Genomic DNA, 23,242 nt, shown 5'->3' with positions numbered 1-23,242 from the left:
TGTCTATTTTTTTATGTAAAATGGCCTATGAAGTGTTCTGTCATGTTTTTATATGTTTCTTAAATAAATCCTCCTTTAAAATGTAAATAAATATCTTTCAAATAATTCTCTATTATTTCTTCCAGAATTATATTTTCAGGATTTTGATCTTTTGGGATTTCCATATTCAAGATTCTGGTGTTTGGAATTGTGTCTCTCAGGATTATGATTGGGTCCCTCCCCACTCTATCTAATGTTAGCATGCCATAGAGAATTTGGGTTTTCCAACCCGCAAGTCTCCAAATTATTTGACTCTCACCCATCTTGGTTGCAGATCACAGCCAAAAAAAGGCCTCTCTTAACAAAGCCGTATTTTTCCCCTCTGTGCCTCTAGTCAGTTTTGAGCCTACATTTATCTCTTTCCTGTGGATCTTACTAAAAGACACAAGAAATAGCCAACACACTGCACCATTCTAAATGTTTTTCTAGTGAATCCATTAATGGTGTACCATGAGTAGGCTCCTGTCTCAGACCGAGGAGTCAATAGGTGGCAGCATAACTAGCTATTTTGTTGTCACTTAACAAGGACTGCCAACTCTCCAGTCCAGGCCAGCCTGCGCTAGCCTTCCCCAACCTTAAATCAGCCAGTTGCACATTTTAGGCTTAGTCACATTCAACACTCACTTCTAGTACCAATTCCTTTATCACTTAAGAGTCTTTGTATTGCTAATGATAGAAAACGTGACCATACCAGCTTAAATAAAAGAGAGAATTTATTTGCTAATATAAATTAAAGGTCTAGAAATCTTCAGTTATAGATAGATTCAGGGCTCAACCAACAACACCAGCACTTGGTTTTTCTCCGTCTTCCAATTCCCATTTTGTTGGTCTTGGTTTTAGACCCCATGTGGTCAAAGGATGAGTGCAGCAGGCCCATCCCCTACATCCTCAACAGATCTGGTTCCAGCCTCATCCCTCAGGGATAGAGCTCGCCTCAGGCTACAAGTTTCCTCGATTCTGATGATCACAAGCCATCACCAGAAGTCTCTAGGGCCAAACGAATGCAAGGCTCTGATTAGCCAGCCCTGAATCACATGCTTTTCCTCTGTCTGGAATGGGAGTGAATGCCTCTGGATGCACATGGTTTGAGAGTGAGCGCGGGATGATTCTCCACACAAACAAATGGACATGATTATAAGTAGGGGAAATGGTTGCTGAGCTGCCAAAACACAACGGAATACACTGCAGACTTTTCCCCAAGTAAGATTATATCAATTTATATTAACAGGGTACAGAATACTACAAGGTTTGTTTTTAATTTATCTATGTTTCTGAGATTATTTTTAAATGATCAACCCTGTATGTAGCTGTACTGATAATTATGTGGTGGAGAGGATTATTCCTTTGTTTCTGCTCTTTTAAATCAAATAATTCCCATATTTTAACATTTTGAAAATAGATTCTTACAACCAATGCATGTCTTTAATCTGGTAGTGTTTCTTTTTCACCCTAAAAATCTATAAGGGGTCATTCTGCAGTATAAGAAGGAATAATGTAAGTTTTAGAACTGAGGGATGCAGTATTATAAAACACCTTTCTACTACTGGGGAAATACTGCACCATAACAGGTAGTCATGGAAACACAACTTGAAAAACCAGAATTATTAAAAACTTACGTTGCCATATTTTACACATGCCACTGTTGCACTGATTCAGTCCATGTTGACTGGGGGCCACGGCAGGAGACTGTGATTCTTCAGCACTTTTTCTACACTGGCTAGACCTACATTATTGTTTTATAATCTTCTGCCTGCTCTTGGTTTTTTATTTCTATAGATTAATATGGAGGATTCTTTATGTGATTGGTCTGCAAGCCTATTGGTTATTGTTTTACTCTGTCATTAAGCTCAGACTGATGTATATTAAATGGGAAAGAGATATGCATTTAAAATTCTCTTTAAGTCCAGAATTGTGATTGTCTTTATTCATCCAGGCTTTCAATCCACTTATCTCAGGCCTTTGGTTATAGTATAACAGCCTCTCCCATCCGCATCACAGCCTTTCTCTCCACCCTCTTTCTTCTGCCTCTTCTTATACTTACAGAAAGGAGGTAGGTGGTATCACCCGAACCTGAAATGAGGCTGAAGACATTAATGGCGCTGGACAGTGGAGTGGAGCCCAGGCTTTGGCCACTGCTCTGCTGCTGCCAGCTGTGTGACATGGGCAGGATGCCTAACTTCTCTGGACCCCTGTTTCTTCCTCTGTAAGTGGTGATGTAGATTTTGATCTCTGCAAGTCTCCTGCAGCCTTAAAGTTCTTTTCTTTTTAAAGAACGTGGCTGCTGGAAAAGCTGACACTGAGCTTGGAACTCCGCTTCACCCAGGAAGGCCAGACAGCACTGTTACATCCAGCACCTGTGGGTCATCCACTGCAGAGGTGGCTTCCAAAGCCTCTGAGGTCAGCAGTGTGGTTGTAGCTCTCCCCTACCCACCACATGATCTCTCCCCATCTCCAGCTTTTCTTGCCTTATTTTCTTTATCTTTTTATTTCCTTCCCTTCCTTTCTGATTGTTCTATTTGTTTTCAATTTTCTTAATCCATTTTTCTCTTCACATTGCCCAATGGTGTAAGCCACCTGCACTGCTTAAGACTCTGCCTGCACTGCCAAGCCCACTGATAGGCCAAGGGTTTTACCTGCTGACCTTTTCTCTGGAAAATTTCCCTTTAACAGCTTCTCCCAAGAAGGCTTAAGTCTAGTCTTGGCATTTGTTATTTACCATTTCAGGGGGAACAGTCTTAAGCTTTTAAAGGAACATTATGCTGGGCATAGTGGTGGTTCACACCTATAATCCCAGCACTTTGGGAGGCTGAGGTGGACGGATCACTTGAGGCCAGGAGTTGGAGACCAGCCTGGCCAACACGGTGAAACCCCGTCTCTACTAGAAATACAAAAAAAATTAGCCAGGCATGGTGGTACACGCCTGTAGTCCCAGCTAGGGAGGCCAAGACAGGAGAATCGCTTGATCCTGGGAAGTGAAGATTGCAATGAACCAAGGTCGTGCCACTGCACTCCAGCCTGGGTGACAGAGTAAGACTCTGTCTCAAAAAAAAAAAAAAAAAAAAAAGGAACATTATGCTATAGTAGAATTTGTAAGAAACATTGATTTTCTTTTTCATTCAGCAAACACTATTTTCAAACACCTGCATTAAATGCTGAAGCAACAGCAGAAACAAAGCAGAAACAAGATGGACAAGGTCCCTGCTCTCATAGAGCTTGAATTCTAGTGGAGAGAAACATACAAGTAAATAAACAGATAAATAAGACAGTGTCAAGCGGTGACGTGTGCTATGCATAAAAGAAAACAGAGCAGAAATGGGTCATGAGGGAGAGCATTTTTGCTGACATTTGAAGAATAAAAAGGAACAAAAAGATGAGTGTACCAGGCAAGAGTACCAGGCTTGCAAGTAAAAGGCCCGAAGATGCAAATGAGCTTGGTGCATTTAAGGAACAGAAAGATATGGAAGGTAAATTAGCAAGGCAGAGTATTACTTGAGATGAAGACAGAGAGTTAAGGAGGGGCCAGATTTTGTGGGTCCCTGTGGACCTAAGAGTTTGGACTTTTTAAGTGAAATGAGAAGTCATTGGAGGGTTTTAAGCAGGGGAGGAACATTATCTAATTTATGTCCTAACATGCATAGTAGACACCTGATAAATGTGTCCAAAGTTGACTGTAGGAATAGACTCAAACTACACAACTACTCCCTTGCATGTCTTGGGGACTGCAGCCTTCTAGGTGACATACTCCCTTCTAAGTGAGCTTTTCCTAAGGTAGGGGTCTCCAACCAGTCTATGGCCCCTTAGGAACCAGGCCACACAGCAGGAAGTGAGCAGCTGGTGAGCGAGCGTTCCCTCCTGAGCTCTGCCTCCTATCAGATCAGCTGCGCATTAGATTCTCAGAGGAGCAAGAACCCTAAAGTGAACTGCGCATGCGAGCTCCTTACGAGAATCTAATGCCTAATGATCTGAGGTGGAGCAGTTTCATCCCGAAACCATCCCCACCCCCTGCCCCGACTCCGTGGAAAAATTGTCTTCCCCAAAACCGGTCCCTGGTGCCAAAAATGTTAGGGACCACTCCCTTAAGGGATGGAAATAGCCATGAATGGTATGTGTACTGACAGAGAGAGAGAGAGAGAGAGTGTGTGTGTGTGTGTGTGTGTGTTTGGGGTGTCTATTACTTAGAGAACTTCAAAATAATTCTGAAAATACGTAGAGAAATTGTCATATCGCCCATGTTCTCTTTTTAGACCCGACTATAATTAGACTTCCCCAAAGATTCACCCAGGCGTTTACTTAATAGTTGATCAACTTTTCTGTTTTCCTGAGGGTTTGTATCGGGGGAAGTGGCTGATAGCTGCAGGCCTCCACCTCTGTCCAGCCCCATGCCTGCAGGTATTTATTCGTGTATGAAGTCACGGGTGGACACCAGGCCAGAGTTAGACAAGAGGCAGTCCCTGCCTTCAAGGGGCTCCAGGGAAAGCAGAGGACTCTCAGTCACTTATTCTTGGATACTCCACTCCAGGAACTGTGCCCATGGCCTGGTATCATGAATCTGCTCATGCAGTTAGACTCCTATCTCAGGGAATTTTGAGTTTAAAAGATCCTTAGACATCATCTGTCCCAGTACTCCCCAGTAGGAGCACTTCTGATATTTTGAGTGGGACTGTCGTAAGCACCATAGGAAATTTCCCATTCCTGGCCCCGCCCACTGAATGCTACAGGCCCCTGCCCCCACCATTCCCACTCACTGCTCGCCACCCCCAACAGCTACCTGAGTTGAAAATTACTCATCTAGCCCAGTTCTATCACCTTACAGGTAAGGCAGTGTTAGACAACATACGTTCTTTTCATGCCTCTGGCATCTGATCCTAGCAGAATCAGGACCCAACATTCAGATTTTACAATGAAGCTAGTTTCTGAAATATGCCTCTTTTTTAAATTCCTCAACTGTTACTGTTTTCTCAGAGTTACATGCTATGTGTTGCAAATGTAAGTCTGAACCTTTAAGATGGGTTAAGAAAAACTTAACGAGCATTTTCAGATCATTCTATACATAACTCAAGGTTTTGATAAAATGTTTTCTACATGTATTCCATCGCCATCCACCTCTTGAGTTCTTTAATAATGAGAAATCTGACTTTCTTCCTTCTGCCCTCTTTATCTCTATGCTTTTGTCAAGCATCTTCTAGGAGAGTTACTGTTACCCCATTAAGTGTGGGAGACAAACATTTTGGCATAGAAAGCTATGGATCTGCAGCTGACTTAAGCTGTATATTATTTACCCTGACTTGGGCACCAAAATCACGTTTCAAAACTCATTTGCTGCCAAGTATGGTAGCTCAAGCCTGTAATCCCAGCAATTTGGGAAGCTAAGATGGAAGGATCACTTTGAAGCTAGGAGTGCAAGACCAGGCTGGGCAACAAAGCAAGATCCCATCTCTACCAAATATAAAAATAAAATAAATTAGCCAGGTGCAGTGGCATATGTGTGTAGTCTCAGCTACTCAGGAGGCTGAGGCTGGAGGATTGCTCGAACCCAGGAGGTCAGGGCCACAGGGAGCTATGATTATGCAACTGCACTCCAGCGTAAGTGACAGCAAGACTCTGTCTCTAAAAAAAAAAGAAATAAATAAAACAAAACCAAAAAAAGAACCTCATTTGCCTTCATACACCTGACCTGCTCTCTTTACCTGCATTTGTAACTTTCTCCCCACACACTTGAATGCCCTGTAAATGAGAAGAAGCCCTTAGCCTAATTAAGAGATAAGGTAAGGTAGGTAAGAGCTTTTCTTTCTTGAGTGACTCTTTTCCCTATTTCTCAATGGAATAGTCAGTATTTACAGTGATACTTTCACATATAATTTTCCTAAAGGAATCTCAAGTTCCATGAACAGTTATTTTTGTGGGAATATCTAGAATAAAGTTGGACTCTTCACTGAGTGGAGGTGCTCATCTCCTCTTGTCACTGTACCAAATAGCTGTGTATTACACCTTGTGGGGAGGAGAAACATTTAATTTTTTTTAATTTAGGTTTTTTTTCTTGCTTGCTTCTTAAGCAAAACCAATCTAGTTTCTTTTTCTGCAGCAAAGGAGGTAGGAACAAACAACAAATTAATCAGACAGGAAGCGAATAACCACAGAAGGACGTCTGCCTCTGACTCAGTATGTCACGTTTAACAAGAGGCCAGAGCATGTCCAAAATGGCTGTCCAAAAACGACCCCACACTGGCGTTAGAAGATGATACCTTTTTCAGGGACAGTTTTCTCTCTTGGCTCCTGTCCCACTGGCCCTCTGTCTGCCTGTGTCCCTGACCATGGCTCCCTGCAGTACCCTTTAACGGTAAGAAAAATTATATTCAAACTAAGTTTATTTCCTTTATCAGCTATAGGGAAGAACTAAATGGCTTTTAATGGACCATAGTATGTCGAGATAAAGTTGTTTAATTTTTCTGTAGAACACCATGTGAGCTATTCCTATTGCCCAAAATGCTAGTTTCACCACTATGGTGATTGTGAGTGATTCATAACTTATGCTTTGCGCCAAAATGTAAGCAAGATTTTCAATAGAATTTTTTTTGACCACTGGACAAGTTTGGATCCACAGGAATTTATTTTCCCATTTAAATTGGGGGCTTATGTCAGTAAATATATCCTTTTGGTGTATGATACACTTGTCCACACAACTGCCTTTGAATCTTTGATGTGGCCAGCAACAATAAGTGCTTTAAAGTACAAGGAGCCATTGGAAGCTTCAAACGAAAATACCATGGAACTAAGCTGTTGCACTGTTGCTGCCGATGTGCTATTTAAGTTCGAAACTCAAACTAAACCACTTCTAAGCAGAGTCTTTTATAATACAATTTGTCTTTTAGAATAAGTCTATTCCTGTTATAACAGTGTGTGCACAATTACTATCGCAAATCAAATTTTATAGCATTAATTATAACTTTATGTTTAATATGATTAATGTTTTGGCATAAAATATTGTGATTTTAAAAATTTCAAGCCATCTACTCAGAGACTTACAGAGCAGAACTAAGGAAACTTTTTACATTAAAAAACTTTTTTCTGGAATATGTAGGAAGAAACAATTTGACTTATGTTCCTTTCTCTCTGTGAAGAAATATAAAATAAAGCTTTAAAAAACTCAGAAGACACATATAACTTTAGTCACTAAGTACAAGTTTTTTGTTTTTTTTGTTTTTGTATTTTTAGTAAAGACAGGGTTTCACCATGTTGGTCAGGCTGGTCTCAAACTCCTGACCTCAAGTGATCTGCCCGCCTCGGCCTCCCAAAGTGCTGGGATTACAGGCATACAAGTTATTTTAAATAATTTAATGGCATAACTAGTATATGTAGTAGAGAATGGAGAGGTGGTAAATGAAAAGGCTACTGAAAGATTCTAACTAAGCAAAGTAAGACAGCTTGGTAGAGAGAAAGATGAAAGACTGGGGAAAGAATAGGACAGGACAGTGAGAAAGGAAGATGAGAAACTGGGGAAAGGTTTTGAGGTTGATCTGTGTGGAAATCATACTCTTACAATTCACTTGGACTACAGTGCTATGTGTTAACTTTATCAAGCTTTGTTCTTCTGAACTGGAATATCGTCCTGTCAAAACTCTTCCTTTTATAGGTCTAAAGTCATTAAATGACTTACCTAAAAGTCATTTTTCACTAAGTCAGGTTTTCTATTGCTCTTTGAAAAGTTTATTCATGGACTATTTGCTCATAGTGCTTCAACTACTCTAATATCTAACCTTTTAAGGGTTACACATACTCTGGGTGGACTGAAATATTCAGAGAACTCCCTGTGGTGAAAATTAGTTCCTGGGATCAAGCAGCAACTTCAGATCTGATCAAATTCTAAATCTGGCCTGTAGGCTGGAAGTTCCCCAACCTACCTAAAATATAAGATGAAGTGATACTGAATTCCTGGACCCTTCAAGTTTTATGACCTTTTGAAGCCTTCTTAACATTTTATGAACACATATCATTTACTTTGGAAGTTTCTGGCTGTTTAAATTGTGATATATTTCTGCTTTAAGGTTTGACTCATTTTGTCCAAATTGTTAAACATGCTTGTTGTTGAAAAAAGCATTTCTCCTGGACTGCCATAAATACCTCTGTCTGTCCTGAAAATTAAAAGTGTAAAAAAATACTAGAATAAGGAATGCCTTAATCAGTATGCTTTTCTGAGAAATTTGAAATGCACTTTATATACGTCTCCCTTCACCATTCACTTGTAATAGGGAAGTTTGCATGGGTGTACACAGGTAGGCTGATTTAAATCAGCTCATGGTTTCTCTTTCTCGTGGTTAAATAGGGGGAAAGACTGTAATATTTACTGACCACTTATTTTGTGTTAGGTTCTTCACCTTTGCTTATTTTATTTTTTGAAAATGGCTAATACTTATTAAGCACTCCCTCATTTAACTCTTGAATAACTGTACTAAGTAAGTGCTGTTATTTTGAAAACCGGACTTAATATAAGCTAAGTAATTTACCCAAGGCCACCTAACAACTAAATGTGGAGGAAGTTATCTGAATTGTAGGAGTTTTTTTTCACAAGTGCAGCTTGGAAGCAACATTATAAATTGTATGATTTATCTTTTTATTTTTCTTTTCTTTTTTTTTTTTTTTTTTTTTGAGACAGGGTTTTGCTCTGTCATCCACACTGGAGTGCAATGGCATGATCACAGCTCACTGCACCCTCAAACTCCTGGACTCAAGCAGTCCTCCCACCTCAGCCTCCCAAGTAGCTGGAACTACAGATGTGTGCCACCATGCCCAGTTAATTTTATATATATATATATTTTTTGTAGAGATGAGGGTCCCACTATGTTTGCCCAGAATGGTCTCAAACTCTTGGGCTCAAGCAATCTTCCCACCCTGGCCTCCCAAAGTGCTGGGATTATAGTCATGAGCTACGACACCCAGCCAGTATGATTTCTTAAGGTGCTTTTCCGGCCTTGGGCATCTGAGATTACAAATGTTTTGCTTTAAATGTCACAGCAACAGTAAATATCTTTAAAACTAATAATCTCAAGTAAGATATTTTCCTTTTTAAGTCTTTTCACTCCTTCAGAGGTAAACTTGGTGACACTTCTGCTTATATCATAAAGCTGTACTTTCAATGATAAAATGAATACAGTATATCAAGTGTGCTGACATATATGCCGTGTGTGTGTGTGTGTGTGTGTGTGAGAGAGAGAGAGAGAGAGAGAGAGAGAGAGAAACAGTGGCACATCTTAATCTCTGGTAGAACTAAATGTGGTGATAGCGATTTAGGCAGATTTTAGCTTGGAGATTTGAACCCCTTAAGGAGATGGGAAGTATGGAAGAAAACCTGCTACTCTTTAATTATATGGATAAAGTAAAAAATGTTTCCTTTCCCTTTCCTTCAGTTAAATAATGACAGGTAGGCGGGTCATTCAGCTCACCTTAATTTTCTCACCATTAAAAGGGTCTTTGATGTCTATGAGTTTGTATTAATTTTAAAATTAAATGTGCACAATAGTGGATTAAAACATAATTTTACTTCATAGCAACCTTTATTTCCCTAGCAGTACTCTTGCAGTAAAATTGTGTCCAAGCTCCCAGCCAGTCTTAATGATGTTAGAGATGCTTCAAAATGTCTTCTTTGAAAAACACCTTTCCTACTCCCCGCCAAAATAAATCACCTCCTTATTTAAAAGAACTATAAAAGAAGCATTTCTAGGTTCAGCAGACTTAAATTGACATTTACCATTAAGAAGACAACCTAATCAGACGTCGCTGAAGTATTGTTTTCAATGATGATTGACTGAGAAAAGAGCAGTACATTTTGAGAAATGAGGGATTCTGTATATGGCAAGCGTGTGTTCCACATTCAGCTCAAATGGAGACTAACAATGCATAAGAACCAACTGGCTGAGGCTGCTGATTTGCTAATAAAGCTGTTTTCCTCTTCTCTGCCTTTTGCTTCCTCTGGAGTCCAGCTGCCTTTTCTGTTTCCCCTCTTGTATCCATGGCCTTATTGCTCTGAGCAAGGACCTTCAGCTTGGAGAGAGGAAGAGTAGCAATAATAGAAACGAACCTTTCTGCAAAGGTATTGAAAGTTTCTAAAATGGCCAGACCACATGCTGGGGGGAAGGGACGGTAGAGCTGTTGCAGTGACTCGCGTCATAAAATAGAAACTCCAGGCAACTGCAGCTGTGAAAAGATTGTGTTAAAGAAACAGGATGACTGTGGTTTACTGCGAGCATCAATTTTCCTGTTGAGCATTTTTTACAGGAAGTTGAAGAACAAAGACAAATTCATCTTAATTACTTCTAATAGTTTTCAGATCTTAAATACATCCAGCTAAGTTTGCATCATGGAGGAGTATCTAAAGAATAGAATCAAGAATAATTGAGTAGGAATCCCAAAACGAGATGCTTTTTAAAATTCACCGTCTTAGCAGCAATTTGAGTTTGCTCGATGATTTTATTTTTTCAGGGGGACTTGGAGTGGATTCACTGTCTTTGTAATGAATGCCCTTGCAGTTATTTTTTATGGTTGTAATAACTCAATATGAATTTAAAAACCTTTTCTCAGGAAAACACTTTTGTGTTACATGTATTATAAATTTTGTTCTATTTTTGTATATAATTGTGTGTATACGTGTATGTGTGACACAGAGAGAGAGAGAGGGAGAGAGAGAGAGAGATGTACATATACTTATAAGCTGGAAGGCCATGTATCAAAATAACAAAGAGTTACCTCTGGTTATTACCCCTAACCCTTTTTCACATAAAAATTAATTATTATTCAATGCTTCCTTTAGTGGTTAAATACAACTTCAGTGCTTTTTTTTTCATCTTTGTATATTTTTGTATTCTCTACAATACAAAAGGAGAAAAAGAAATCTCGAAGAAAACAACAACAAACAAAAAACTAACCTGAAGATGCCAAAAGCACTCAAGAAATACATAGATAAAAATGAGTTAAGAGCATTATATATAAAGTAAAATATAAATGAGTCCAGGCATGGTGGCTCATGCCTGTTATCATAGCACCTTGGGAGGCTGATGCGGGTGGATCACTTGAGGTCAGGAGTTCAAGACCAGCCTGGCCAACATGGTGAAACCCCATCTCTACCAAGAATACAAAAATTAGCCAAGTGTGGTGGTGCGCGCCTGTAATCCCAGCTACTTGGGAGGCTGAGGCAGGAGAATTGTTTGAGCCCAGGAGGTGGAGGTTGCAGTGAGCCAAGATCGTACCACTGCACTACAGCCTGGGCAGCAGAGCCAGACTCTGTCTCAAAAAAACAAAAATCAATAAATAAATGTAAATAAAAATAGAAAATGAGGGCAAGACAGCAGTTGGATTTTTGAATCTATCCAGTTATATTATTTCTGATACCCTCCCCCACCCCCAGCAAATAAAATATTCCTCTATTAATTCAATCTTTTGGGGGAAAAAAAGTTTAATTTTCCACCATTCATTTTAGGTGTGATAGTATTTAAGGGTTACTTTTAGCAACATTTATAGAGCAGAATGCTTTATATTTTTGAATAGTCCAAATTAAGGATAAACGTAATTGGATAAAGCTACTTCTTATCTTCTCTAATGGAACCCCTGCCCACGTGAGATTAGAGACTGGCCTTCGGAGGATTGTCAACTGTGTTCACTGGAGGACTATTAGGAATCGCTCCCCACCTCATGTCATTCTGTAGTGTGGGCCCTAGGCAGTGCAATCTAGAATGAATTTTAAGTTGGCTATGAAACTAATAAACAGTTTATTTAAATAACTACCCCATTTTCTTGATCCCAAGGAAGGCAATCATTTTACATTCAGGTATGAGTCTGCTTTCTTAGATGAGCACATTGAAGAAGAAACCCTGAGTTTCCTGGGGCATGTCTGGACTGAACTGTGAGCTATGGTTGACCTCTAGTTGGCCATGCCATTGAGGAGAATGTGTCCCCTGTACTGGTGGGGAGTGGGCTGAGCGGTTCTCTTTCTCTCACAGTGCTCGTTGTAGCCAACATTGCATGTTTAACAAGTGGGTCCAGGCTGCGAGATGCCTTAGTTGATCTGGGATCAGTGAATGTTGTCTAAATGTAAGTGTTAAACCATGATGTTGACCTAATAGCATTCTAGTAAGACCAACGATGCCAGCCATTTCATTCACAGAACGAACTAGGAAGTCCAGAATTTCTAAATGTTGGGGTGGTGTGTGTGTGTGTGTGTGTGTGTGTGTGTGTAGGCAACAAAGAAGAAACAGTAAATTTTTAAAGTCATTTATGCAAATTATTTCACTCTGTTCTCTCAACCCATAAAGCCAATTCCTTACGAAAGGTTTATTGATAGATCTCTCCCCTTACTTCAGCTATTTTCACCTAAAATTTGATTATTTTTGAATGATTCATTCACTTATTAAATAAACCTTTGGCAGTCACTTACATACTCTAAGGTTCTGGCTGATTTTTAAATTTTTTAATGTATGATAATCCAGAAATATCTTGGTGAGAAATCAATTGATGGATAGTTTATTCAAAGGCCATTATCTTATTGTTTCCACAATGGATAATAGACAAACATATGTTGTTAAAGCCATGTGTATTAATTTGCTAGGACTGCCATAATAAAATACCACAGCCTGGGTAGATCAAATAACAGAAATTTGTTTTCTCCCAGCTCTGGAAGCTGGAAGTCCAAGATCAAGATGTAGGCAGGTTTGGTGTGTTCTGAAGCCTCTTTCCTTGGTTTGCAGACAGACACCTTTTCACTGCGTCTTCACTTGACTTTCCTCTGTGTGAGCACATGCCTGATGTCTCTTCCTCTTTGTATGAGGACACCAGTCAAATTGGATTAAGATCTCACCCAATGGCCTCATTTTAGCTTAATCACCTCTTTAAAGACCCTATCTCCAAATACAGTTGCCTTCTGAGGTCCTGAGGGTTAGGAATTCAGCATATCAGTTTGTAGGGGGCATAGTTCAGACCATAATACTGTATGTGAAAACAAAAGCCTTCTCTGTCCCTTGGGTTTTCTTTGTGTACGTAGAAGTCAACACACAAAGTAAAGATTTTAGAAAGTCTGGCTTTTCTATCATGAAAGTTACTTAACATTGAAATTATTCTTAAAAAGAAATTAATTCTGAAAAGTGTGTCTTCTTAAAAGTTCATTGCCTGGGTTGGGGTGGGGTAGGAGGGCAAGGCCCAGCAAATGGGTAGTCATGTGATCCGACACTGCCGAGAGCCCAACTAGTCTGGGAAGCCGGACACAGGCACAGCAGATTCTGATGCAGGAGATGACTGACCACACTGGGAAACTGCTGCTGAGTCCTTTCCCTTCTCGGGTCTCCCCTGCACCCGAGTCAGCTGCCTTTCCTGCCATGCTCCCATCTCCAAGGGAAAAACCAAATGCTGGGAGGCCCAGTCATCAGTCGGCCTCATTCCCACCCAGGCAGATCCACCCACAGCCACTGAGCAAAGCTGTGGCCCCTCAGACTAGCCTCCAGGTCCACCCCTCCTCTGCCAGGCACTTAGCAGCTTGTACCAGCAGGACCCATCCTCACCCTCGGAAGGACAGATCTAAGCCCTGTCCACTGACAGCTTTGCTCCCCCAGGCCATGCTGAAAGGCTTGCACACACCATTTCATTTAATCTGCTCAGCAACTTCCTACTTAACAGATGGGAAAAACAAATTCCCATCTGAATCTGCCAGGTGGCAGAGCAAGGATTCAGAACCAAATTTGCCTGACCAAGGTCTCATGTTCTCCCTTTTTCATTCTATAAACCCACTGGTAAAGCCCAAAGGACTCCTTTATTTTAAATTTAATTTTAATTTGTTTTTATTTTATTTTATTTTTAGAGATAAAGGGCTCACTTTGTAGCCCAAGCTGGTCTTAAACTCCTGGGCTCAAGCAGTCCTCCCACCTTGACCTCCCAAAGTGTTGGGATTATAGGCATAAGTCACCACTCCCAGTCCCAAAGGGACCCTTTTGTGTCTACGTTTAAATGCATAAAATAAAATACAGAGAATTACAAAGGAAACTAATTTATTAAAATATGTACTTCTTTATTAATGGTTTAAACAACAAGATCTAGCAACAGATCTAAACGTTGCCAGAATGTTGAAAATTATTGATGTGTAGTTGTAATATGATGTGAAAATATCACGTGAAAACTATTGGTGAAAGAATATCAGATATTATGGTTTGTGGCCTACATTCATAATCAAAGGAAATGCTACATTTCAGTTAGTGCTTAGTAGAAATAATATGTACTTTTTTTTCATCCAAGTTCATGAACCCTTGAATTCTATCCACAGACTCTGGGTGTGAGGATCCAGGCAGGAATGCCTGGTCTGTTAGGATCCGTGCTCTAGGGCCAAGGCCTTCAGTAAGAACTGGCTCTGGCTCTGATGTGGGCTGTCAAGTCCATGAGAGGAGGGAAGCCCTCCTCTCCCAAGGCCTTGGGGCTCTACTTCTCTGGGGAAGTTGGAAGCTGCCAGGAAAGTAAGTTCCAGTACGCAACACTAGCAAGCCCCTCTGAAATAGGGCTGATTCTTTTGCCCGGATCTCAGAGTGCACTGGGGTGATGCTGGGAGCCCTTCCAGTGGCAAGCACTCAGCTTGTTTGTGTGATACACAGTTCTTTCACTGCATATATATTTAGTAAGAACCCTACTTTGTGCCAGGTATTGGCAAGACCCCATGGAGTCCATAGGCTGGTGGAAAGACAGCCAAGAAGTGGGCCTGGCGTGGCCGGTGGGCCCAGTGTTGGGGCACACGAGCTTGGTCTTCTTTGATCCAGGGGCTGAGTGCGGTGGCAGTATTGGAGTCTGGGGTTTCTCACACACTTCCCTTGAGGCCCCAGCCTGGAGAAGTCCAGACCATGCCCAGCAGTTGTTCAGCTAGAAGGGAGGAGAGAGGACATGACAGCCTCCCTCATCTATGTTACCATTGAGATTGGAAAGGGACAGTTAATCTGGAGGGGAGTGAGAGATTGGGCCGGGGAAAGCAAGCCATGCAAACAGAAGTCTGCAGAGGAAGAGAGGAAAGAGCACTTAGTTCTGCACCACCCTCTAAAAAGTGAGAGCCGTCACCTGCAGACCCTCTCCCCACTGTCCATCTGAAGTGGCCAGGAAGGAAAGGCAGCACTTCTTTCAATACCTCAGACTCTTTAATAGCATCTTGCTCCCTGAACCTTGGTTTTGCCCGCTAATTTCTGCAATCTGGCCTTGGACCTGGCCCCAGCCATGACTGTTGCCATTTCTCCCACACTAGCCCTCTGGACCATGAAGTTAGCACGCCCTCCCTGGAGTTGTCATCCAGAAGTTAATATACAAGTCAGTTAGTGCACAGACAGTACTGAAACAGCAGTAACAGAGAATTGTAAAATAATTAAGGAGGCCTTTCAGGGTGGCAGCCCCTGAAAGGGTCCCCATTCCACAGTCTGCCCCCTAAGCTGTGCAGGACAGAAGTTCAATTTGATCTCTGCTACGAGAGCCGAACTCATGACAACCATACCCATAAGAGGTTTCTGTTAGTTGACCAGAATATCCACTCCTTCCTAGATATTAGGATCACAGAATGACAGAAAGTTAATTGGTGAACATGAAGTCAGACAAAATAATCTTGAGGGATTTTTCATCAACCAAGCACGTGGATGCACTGTTCCCAGAGCCCATCTCTTGGGCCCACCGGGCAGACCAGGCTATCCCCCTTCCTTGGTAAGCCTTACCCAGCTCTGGTCATACCATTGATTTGGCTCCAGCATCTTTCACAGTAGTCAGGCCTGAATCAGATCCCTTTCGTTCTTGCTGGTCCTAGGAGACGTCTGACTCCAAGGCCTCTGAATGTGCCGCTGGAGATGCCCCTTGGTGGAGGACCCCCTAACACAGGCACCCAGTCCGCTCACAATGCCCATGTGGCCCTATGGGTGACTAATTGATGTCATGCCAGAAAGAGCAATTTAGGAAACATACTTTAAAAGAATCCTTGCCTGAGACAGTCTCTTACTGAGAACAGCGTCCAGCCTAGTTAACAGGTGAGCTGTGGCACTAATTCGCCTGCCTGAAAGTGTTTATTAGATCATTAAAAGGGCAGTGAGTGAGTGAGTGAGACAGTGTTGTCCAGCAGAAGAGCAGGAACCAAAAGGACATGACTGAATGAATTGCTTCAGGGTGTTTTAGGGAGTGACTTAATTTCTCTGAGTCTATCAAATGAGCACAGCTATGCTGGCTTCCGCTGTCTTAGGAGTCAGAGACCACGCAAGGATAGAGCCCTGGATCCAGCGGATTCTCCACACATGAGAGCTGCTGTTGCTGCTGTGGAATTTAAAATTTTCATTTTCTAGACCGCCCACTTTGAATGGGACTCTTCCGAACTGTCTTAATTCTTGTTTCCCAGCGGCTGTGACAAGTCCAGCAGTGTCTTTTTTAGCTTCTTCAGTCCATTTCTGTTCACAGAAAGCAAGCCATCTAGCATTATTTCAATAGAAAATATTTGTTTAGGTTTCGGTTTTCCACATTAACTCTAGTGGTTGAACTAAATGAATATTTTAAATTCTAAGAAATTGTTTTCTGCAATTAAGGGACTATTGGGAGTTTAAAAAGCCTGACGGTGGCTCACATCTGTAATCCCAGCACTATGGGAGGCTAAGGCAAGAGGATGGCATGAGGCCAGGAGTTCAAGACTAGCCTGGGCAACATAGCAAGACCCCATCACAACAAAAATAAAAGATAAAAATAAATTAGCCAGGCGTGGTGGCATATGCCTGCAGTCCTAGCTAAGCTACTCAGGAGGTTGAGGCAGGAGGATTGCTTAGGCCCAGGAATTTGAGGCAACAGTAAACTATGATTATGCCACTGCATTCCAGCCTGGGTGACAGAGCAAGACCTCATCTCTAAAAAAAAAAAAATTTAAAAAAATTTTTAAAAGAAATATAATTCTGCAGTTTAAAATTTGGGACACATGTCCTGTAGAAATAATGTTATTCAGGTGGCCAGTGACCCAGACTGCCCACTGGTTTAAGGCTCGATCTCTACATAGGACTTTAGTGCATATGAATCACCCAGGGATCTTGTTAAAATGCTGAAACGAATTCAGTTGGGGGCAAAAGGGACTGGGAGTTGACATTTTTAACAGCTTCTGGGTGGTGCCCACGCTTCCCATCCAGGACCACAGTTTGTGTAGCAAGCATGGGGTGGGAGAAGCTGGCATTGCTTAGGGATGAGAATAGTGGGTGAGGCGTTGTCCTAGACAGGGCAGAGGGAGCAGGGGTTCTAGTGAGGCGAAGGAACAGGACTGCAAGGATTGGAGGAAATGGGGAGAGGGCTCCTGGCTGGTGTAACTCACCAGGCACTTTCTGGCCATCATCTCTTCTGGCCCTGGTGTTTGCCAGGCTGCCCTCTCCGCCCTGCCCCCTCACCCACCTAAACTTTCCTACCCAGCTACAGAATCTGGTCTTCCCTTTGTTCTCAGAGCAAGGACACTCTGCAGAAAGGCTCTTCTTTTTTATTTTATTTATATATAATTTTTTACCCAAACAAAGGTAAGACAGGCTCTTCTAAATGAAATGCATTTCTGGTAAACAGCCTGGGAGTCCTAGGTCTGACTTCTCATGCCCGCTCTGTTTTCGCTTAGATCCTCTGAGGAAATGCTAAGGAGCACAGAGATAGGGATGGCTGGTCTTTGAGTGCTCCAAACATAAGGTTGACCCCCACACGTCCACCCCGCCTCACCTGCTGCTCCTTGCTTTCCACCTTATATTCTCCATGCCCTCTCCCTGGAGGACTAGGAACTTTGAGGGCGGGACTAGAAGTAGATTCATTTTCATATTCCTGCAGTGCACACACAGACTTGGCGAATGTCAGGAAGAATGGGAGGAGAAAGCCAGAGAGGTGGGAGAGCAAGAAAGGATTGTCATGGAAATTAGCAAGGAGGAGAAGCCACTGGAAGTGAATTTGTTTTCAGTGAAACTTGGCCAGGATACATCCTAGCAGTTGTGTGAGACCTTCCTGCTTAACTGGGCCCACCTGGGTGGGTCATGGCCTGCTGTGGTGGGTCGGGGGGTGGAGCCGAGTAAGGCACTGGATGTGGCCTCCATTCTCTCCAAGCACCTCGGCTCAGAAGCCCCTCTGCCAGGATCCTTCCAGAACAGTAACATTTTAGCAGTGAGGTATAAAGGTAAGCCCATCTCTTTTAAGAGTTGAGCTAGGTGGAGCTGTCACTTTGGTGAGAAAGTGAAGGCAGATTAGGAGAGTATTACTAAGATTACATCTAATACATGATCGCATTCTTGTTTTTCCAGATTTATCAGCAAGACTGTTGAACGCATAACTGCCCAAGATGCCTGTCCCTCCCCCTCCAGCACCCCCGCCGCCCCCGACGTTTGCACTGGTGAGTGTCTCCTCCCCAAACACTTTCTATGCATAAAGCAAGCAAAATGAAGCCAAAACCTGGCATGCATGTGTTTGTATTAAATGTGTTTGCATTCTGGCTTACATGTGATACAACAGGCTTTCCCAGTGCCCAGAGTAAGCCAAATCCTGAGACCCAGCAAATACAAACAACACGAAGGGTTTTGTTTGTTTAAGGTCTCATGTGATGGATAGTACAAGGGTGGAATGTGGCTGATGAGGTGTTTTCTGCCGCATCTGCGCAGGGACATGTGCTGGCCCAAGATAGGGTTTGCAGGAGCAGTTCTGAGACCAGTGTGCACTGTTTTCATTCAGATGAACTTAATGTCTGGCCTTTAACTTCTGGGCTGGACGGTCTAGAAACCCTCTGCCTGCAGTGCATTCCATTAAAGTGTCTTCCGGTCTCACTCCTTTTCTTTTTTTCTGCCTTTTCCCCTCTTCTTCCCAATCTGTTTTTGACAAATATCTCCCTCCACCACCTCTGCCATACACATTCACATCCTCCTTTAAATCTATACTTGCATTTAGGCATTTAGATGTTTATTTCCCGAAAGAATTTCTTCAGTGGATTCATCCTGGTCTTTTTTTTTTTTTGAGTCTCGCTCTGTCGCCCAGGCTGGAGTGCAATGGCACGATCTCGGCTCACCGCAACTTCCACCTCCCGTTCAAGTGATTCTCCTGCCTCAGCCTCCCAAGTAGCTGGGACTACAGGCACGCACCACCGTGCCCGGCTAATTTTTGTATTTTTAGTATGGACGGGGTTTCACCATGTTGGCCAGGCTTGTCTTGAACCCCTGACCTCAGTTGATCCACCCACCTCGGCCTCCCAAAGTGCTGGGATTACAGGCGTGAGCCACTGTGCCCGGCTCATCCTGCTCCTTTGATAGACCTCTTTGGGGAAGTTAGCGTGCCCTCTTCCAGGAATTTGGCAACCCTCCACTTGGTCATATGGAAAGGCCCCAAGATATGCTCTGTTACAAAGCCCTCCGGCTTGTGAAGCCTTCACTGAGGAGGGAGCCTCACACTGATGGTTCCTTCATTTTCACCATTTTCACATGGGGAAACTGAGGCTTGGAGAGAAAGTTTCTTGCCCCAGGTTTCCACGAGACACATTTATATAACTCATCTGAGGTTGAAACCTAGTGAGAAGAACTATTAATTAGCTTATTGTTACTCAGAGTGTGGCCTTCCAACTGCTTTTTAAGAGTCCCCAAAGTGATGAGGACAGAAGTTGAAAGTAAGCATTTAGAAGCATTTCTAGCAATTTGACAGTAGTTTTCTGTTTCTAAGATTGGATGTTGTGTGTCTTTTTTAAAAAACTAATTCATTTTTCTAATAATTCATTGTTATTTTACAAAAGCGTCAGTTCCTGATGAAAATATTTTTCAAAAGACTGGTCCTTGGCCAGGCGTGCACTTTGGAAGGATAACTTGAGCCCAGGAGTTCGAGACCAGCCTGGGCAACATGGCGAGACCCCCATATCTACAAAAAAAACGTTAAAAATTAGCCAGCCAGACATGGCGGTGCATGCTTATAGTCCCAGCTACTCTGGAGGCAGAGATGGGAGGATTGTTTGAGCCCAGGAGGTCAAGGCTGTGGTGAGCTGTGATTGCACTACTGCACTCCAACCTGGGTGATAGAGTAAGATTCTGTCTCAAAAAAAAAAAAACGTGGTCCTTCACATGGATAAGTTTGAGAACCTCCAATCTGGCTTACATAGCAGGATTCATTTATCCATGTTTCCCCAAAAGTGTGGGTTATAGTGAACTGACTTAATAAAAAATATTAAATAAATAACACAGGTGGTATGAGAAGATGACAAAAATCGTGAATCTTATACCAGAATGCTTGAAGTTTAGGAAACCTTGCTTATCTTATCAACTCATTTCTATCCTTTATTACCTAATTCAAAGCAAGATTTTGGATAAATGGAATATAGAGATGAAGAAAGAGAAAAGGTGGGTTGGTGGCCATCATAGAACACTGCCCTTGTGAAACAACATAATTAAGGGCCCTGAACACGAGAGAAGTTGGCATCCAGGGAGGTCAGCTGTCAAAATAAGTTTTGAGGCAGAACAGGAGGCTACTGAAGGTTGCTGACCCAAAACTGTTAAGAGATCCAGTGTGACACATCGCTTAACCTCTCTAGGCCTCAGAGTTTTTTCATCCTTAAAATGAAGACAGCAGGTAATGTTAAGAGCTCTTTCCAGGACATCCAAAGTATGTTAAGTTGAAAACAAACAAGTTGCAGAACAATAGACGAGAATCCCATTAGCAAAAGCAAACTGTGTATGCAGAGAGCATTTCTGGAAGGACAGCAGAGAAACTTTTAACAGGCTTGCTTCAGCGGTGTGTTGGGGCTGGATGGGGAAGGGCATTTTAGAGCCTACATTTACCCTTCTGTCAGCTTGTAGGGAAGGCTCTTGACTGCCAGGGTTTGAATCCCGTCTCGTCCTCAACTAACTAGGTGACTGGGGCAAATGATTTAAACTCCCTATACCTCAGTTTCCTTGTCTGTAAAATGGAAATAATAACTCACGGGGTTGATAAGGGCTAAAAGAAGTCATACACATAAGGTGCTGAAAACAGTGCCTGGCACAGAGTAAAAGCTATATATGTTATTAGCTATATATATTATTATCATAAGCAAGTAATACTTCATCATTTAGTTATTTCAAGATGCTTCCAACTTTACCACTGCAATTCTGGTTAGCCTCCTTCAGGGTTCTTCTGAGTTCTTCCTTTGCCTCTAACTCTACTAATAAAAGGCTGAGTTAGGCCAGGAGGAGTAGCACGTGCCTGTAATCCCAACTTCTCAGGAGGCTGAGGCAGGAGGATCACTTGAGCCCAAGAGTTCGAGGCTGTATAGCATGATGATCACACCTGTGAATAGCCACTGCACTCCAGCCTAGGCAACATAATGAGACTCTGTCTCTAAAAAAAAATTGTTTTTTAAAGGCTGGGTAAGGTATTGAGCCATACCTTTCCCCAGCTTTTCCTCCTGTGGCCCTAACTGGCAAATCTGAAATCATATCCCTGTCAGAAGGGCTGGGGCCAGCCTAGAAATGACCTGTGGGTTTGGGGCAACCAGACTCTCCCTAGGACAGACAAGACCTAGCCAGTTTCCAAGTGTGATAGACACAGGCACACAGGCAGGTGCCTACATCTAAGTCCATTTGCTGGTCTCTTAGTGTCCCCACTCCCTGAAGGAACAAGATCCCAATTTCATAGTAGGTAGGGATCTTTCCTAGGAATTCTGGAAATATAAGAAAATAATAAAACATGTTAAAGCAGCATTTTTGTCCATTCCGCAATTTCCATGAGCTAAGCTATCATCAGAATTAAACAACAGAAACACCTCATGCCAACAGTACATGAGGGAACTTTTGAAGTAATGAAAATATTCTATATCTTGATTGTGATGGTGGTTTCACAACTGCATATGTTTGTCAAAACTCACAGAACTGTAACTAAAAAGGGTGATTTCACTATATGTAAATTACACCTTAATAAATCTACTTAAAAAGAAAAAAAAGCATCTTTGGCAATATACACAGAGGGAATTATTTTCTAGAACTTTGGTGGGTTTAAAAAACATACAGCTGACTCTTTTTGCTAGAGACAGTTTTTCCCTTGCATTGGGATAGTTCTAAAAGATGGGAAAAGGAAGTTATTCTTCAGGGTACCCTCTAGTGAGTGACACCTGGTAATGTCCTTCAGAATCCTCCCAGACTTAAAATTCTTTTCTCGTGTCTCGTCATCTCACCCTAACCTGGCCCTGTTAGTTTCAGTCAGACTGTGGTCTGAATTTTCAGAGACTTTAATCAAGGACTGACTCTTCCTCCCTTAAAAATAAACATAATTTATTGCTGCATCTGCTTCCAAACGTCTGGATTTTAAAAAGAATGATATGGGGTCTAAAACTTGTCGAGAATTTACAACCTATCACCAAGAACCTTAACAACAAGCTTCCCATACCCAACCTTTCCCAGCCGAGTGTTACAATGCATGATTTTAACCCAAGAGATGACTACTTGTTTGTATGGCTTCCTTTCAGGCCAATACAGAGAAGCCTACCTTGAATAAGACAGAGCAGGCTGGGAGAAATGCTCTCCTTTCTGATATCAGCAAAGGGAAGAAACTAAAGAAGACGGTCACCAACGACAGAAGTGCACCAATATTGGACAGTAAGTAAAAAAAGGCTATTTACCATGGAGAGGAACAGTTTATGGCCTAATAATCAACCCTACCCTCACCCCTCAATATTTTTTTTTTTTTTTTTTTTTTTTGGTTAACAGCTGCAAAGCTAGCAAAATAAGGGACTGTATCACTCCCTGTAGGCCACAGCTTTGGCTTGGGTTCCCCTCTAATGCTGCAAGAAGCCAGTATAATAATTCTTTGTCCAAGACATACACAGCAGCAATTCTCTGCATTATTCACAACACTTTCTGGAGATTAACCCATTGCTCCTGGCACCACAGATGAGGAGGCAGCATAAAATATGGAAAGAGCCCTAGCCTTGGAATCAAAAGCTGTGGGTTCAAGACCTGGCACATCCATCCTGTACCATCTCCAAGCCTTGTTGTCTTCATTTTAAAATGGAGATGATAATACATGTTCTATTGACCTCACAAGTTTGTCATGAGCTTCAAATGAGATAATGCCTGTAAAATGTGTTGTTGTCTGGGAAGTGTAATTCAAGCGTTAAGATACAATTATTAGGAGCTTAGAGAGAAAGAAAATGAGGTCACAACTTCACTTATCAACCAACCTAAGTCTGAGGTACTTTCTGGAACAAGGCTACTTATTAACATTT

At 42.0% G+C, this 23,242-nt stretch overlaps 1 protein-coding gene across 4 annotated transcripts in view; it reads left to right on the top strand.

The window, feature by feature from the left end:
* WIPF1 (WAS/WASL interacting protein family member 1) overlaps window positions 1–23,242 on the top strand; it is a 124,335-nt gene that overhangs the window by 79,946 nt on the left and 21,147 nt on the right. For 3 of the 4 annotated variants that reach the window (XM_004091972.3, XM_003253734.4, XM_030803133.1), the window contains exons 2-3: window positions 18,318–18,406; window positions 22,484–22,613. In XM_004091972.3, coding sequence (XP_004092020.1) covers window positions 18,356–18,406; window positions 22,484–22,613 — 181 coding nt within the window. In that variant the 5' untranslated portion in view covers window positions 18,318–18,355. Of the gene's footprint in view, window positions 1–6,060; window positions 6,377–18,317; window positions 18,407–22,483; window positions 22,614–23,242 lie in introns of those variants that run through there. The other variant, XM_030803132.1, reaches the window with a different exon arrangement.

Source organism: Nomascus leucogenys, chromosome 22a (assembly GCF_006542625.1).
Source record: "Nomascus leucogenys isolate Asia chromosome 22a, Asia_NLE_v1, whole genome shotgun sequence".
Classification (NCBI taxonomy): Eukaryota; Metazoa; Chordata; class Mammalia; order Primates; family Hylobatidae; genus Nomascus; species Nomascus leucogenys.
This window is presented reverse-complemented; position numbering and strand designations above follow the sequence as displayed.